Source organism: Penaeus japonicus, unplaced genomic scaffold, assembly GCF_977035675.1.
Source record: "Penaeus japonicus unplaced genomic scaffold, GWHDUDI00000001_assembly GWHDUDI00000035, whole genome shotgun sequence".
Lineage (NCBI taxonomy): Eukaryota > Metazoa > Arthropoda > Malacostraca > Decapoda > Penaeidae > Penaeus > Penaeus japonicus.
In genome coordinates this window covers 1,096,701-1,099,200 of record NW_028234437.1, presented here as the reverse complement: position 1 = coordinate 1,099,200, position 2,500 = coordinate 1,096,701, and the positions used below count along the sequence as shown (strand labels likewise).

General features: G+C 39.5%; 1 protein-coding gene across 1 annotated transcript in view; it reads left to right on the top strand.

Annotated features, from left to right (window-relative positions):
* Positions 1-1,952, top strand: part of LOC122254841 (putative inorganic phosphate cotransporter) — a 6,646-nt gene extending 4,694 nt beyond the window's left edge. Inside the window, exons 8-12 of the mRNA XM_086531101.1 lie at positions 141-357; positions 660-792; positions 1,067-1,222; positions 1,323-1,408; positions 1,666-1,952. Coding sequence (XP_086387227.1) covers positions 141-357; positions 660-792; positions 1,067-1,222; positions 1,323-1,408; positions 1,666-1,860 — 787 coding nt within the window. The 3' untranslated portion in view covers positions 1,861-1,952. The remainder of the gene's footprint in view (positions 1-140; positions 358-659; positions 793-1,066; positions 1,223-1,322; positions 1,409-1,665) is intronic.
* The last annotated feature ends 548 nt before the right edge of the window (positions 1,953-2,500 follow it).

Genomic DNA, 2,500 nt, shown 5'->3' with positions numbered 1-2,500 from the left:
TAGAAATATGAATCATATTCCAATTCAAAGTCTGTATTGTCATGAAAACCATCATTGTTTCTTCAATTTTTTCCTCGGCTGCACCACTTCGGAACCACTTACGCTAGCACCCCAAAGCCATCTTCTCTCCCTTCTTCAAGGATCTCCGTCGAAGAGCTGAATTACATCGAGGACGCCCTGAGGACCTCCGGCACCAGCAGCAGCCGCGCGACCAAGCTGCCGATGAAGAGGATCTTGACGAGTCTTCCCGTCTGGGCCATCGTCGTGGGGGACGTCGGCAACATGTTCGGCTTGAATCTCTTCCTTTCTCAACTTCCTACCTACATGAAAAATATCCTGGGATTCTCCATCAGAGAGGCAAGGTTCTACGTGAAATTTGCGTTCTATCATTGTTTGTATTAGATAGGTACACCCATTAGGAACTTTCTCTCATTTTTACACATATTTACATGTTTTAAGATAGGACTGTTATGAAAGTTTCCAAATAGTCCCAAATGTCTGTCCTTTCAATTGGCTGTCTCCATACCTACTTGAAGAGAAGGGGATTCAAGTACTTGGTAATCGAAACGCCGGCATGTTAGCTATAATAATCTCCACCTGCAAAAAATCTTGAAATAAAAATCAAGTTGGAAATATCTCAAGGCATCTTTCTCTTGTAGAATGGTGCTGTCTCTGCTATTCCTTTCTTGTTGCGTTACGTCGGCGCCCTTACGTGGGGCTTCCTCGGGGACTGGCTGATCAAGAAAGGCCATCTCTCCATCACGACCTGCCGGAAAATATTCAGTGTTATTGGCACGTATCCGTCGGTTAATTTATCACTCGGTGTTTAGTAGTTTTTATTTCCTTTTATTATTATTTAAGTCTTTTATCTATATAAGGAGACTGATTGATCAGCAAAGGTCGTCTCTTCATCAATACTTTACAAAGATTGTTCTGTGTTACTTGCATGTTTCTTTCATTGGATTTATCACGCAGATTTTTGTGATCTATTTCTTCTTTGCGCTATATTGCCAGAACAGGGCCATGGTAGAGGTGAGTTTCTGAATTGAATGATCGGTCTTTCCAGCGCTGTGGGGACCTGCAATAATGATCATCGGAGTAGTAAGTTCTGGCTGTGACTGGAAAGCTATTTTGTCTCTCATTTGCTTGGCGCTTTTCTTCAACGGTGCTGTGACCGCGAGCATCTTAGTAAACCATACGGACATTGCTCCTAATTTTTCAGGTATAGTATTTCATCGAATAGAGTTAGAAATGAAAATGAATATATGTAAAAGGAGTGTTTTGTCATGCTTCATGTTTTCATTCCTTCCTTTGTCTCACAGGAACACTCTTTGGGATCGCCAACACATTCTGTAGCTTTGGGGGCTTTACAGTGCCAATGGTCGTGGGATACATGACTAACAGAGAGGTTTGTGTTTAGAGAAAACGACTGATTTTTCTGTCTTTGGCGAATACAATTAAATCTTAAAATGATCAATAGAAAACATTATAATACAGTTTTCCATCTTCCTGAAAGAAGAAATGATGAGATAATAAGTAATGAGTAATGCCACTTTTTAATGAATTTTTAAATCAATCTCATTTTTCCTAGACATCCTGCGTCTTTATTGTAAGAAAACTATATCAAATGACCACATGAAACCTAACAGAGCTCCCCTCTTCCAGCAAACCTCGGCTCAATGGCAGAAGGTGTTCGTGGTCTTCATATCTGTGTACTTCGTGACAGAGATCTTCTACCTCGTCTTCAGCTCTGGCGACGTCCAGCCGTGGAACAACGAGGCGGCGGGCGAGCAGGAGGAGGAAGAGGCTGAGAGGTCACAGCTGAACGAGCCGAAGGAAAATGAAACTATCAACAATTGAGGTCTTCCACTGAGGGAGAAATGTGGGCGGTTTGTTTAGTCTTGTGATTTTGTTAGATTTCTGTTTCAGTATAAGTGTCTTACTGCTACAATATATATACATATAAATATAAATATATATATGTATATATAAGTATGTATATGCAAGTACTTACCTACACACACACACACACACATATATATATATATATATATATATATATATATATATATATATATATATATGTATATATATGTATATATATAAATATGTGTATGAATATGCATATACATACATACATATATATATGTATATATATGTATGTATGTATATGCATATACATATATATATAAATACAAATTTTACCCCCCTGACCGGGACTCGAACCCGCGCCGCCAGATTGAAAGGCACGGTCCTGAATCCAATAGACCACACGACCTGCTAAAAGAATTGTCTAACCAGACGCCTTACATCCGTCATGGAAATTTCCTATGTGCTCATAGCAGAGCAGTGATAGCGAGGTTTTACAGACAATTCCCGCGGGCACTCGGCAGCAACGAAATCACAAATTCAAATCCCAAATCAGGTTACCGAGGTTATATGTGAGAGAGATGGTAGAGTGCAGTAACGCATTTAATATAGAAATATTTCTATATTAAAT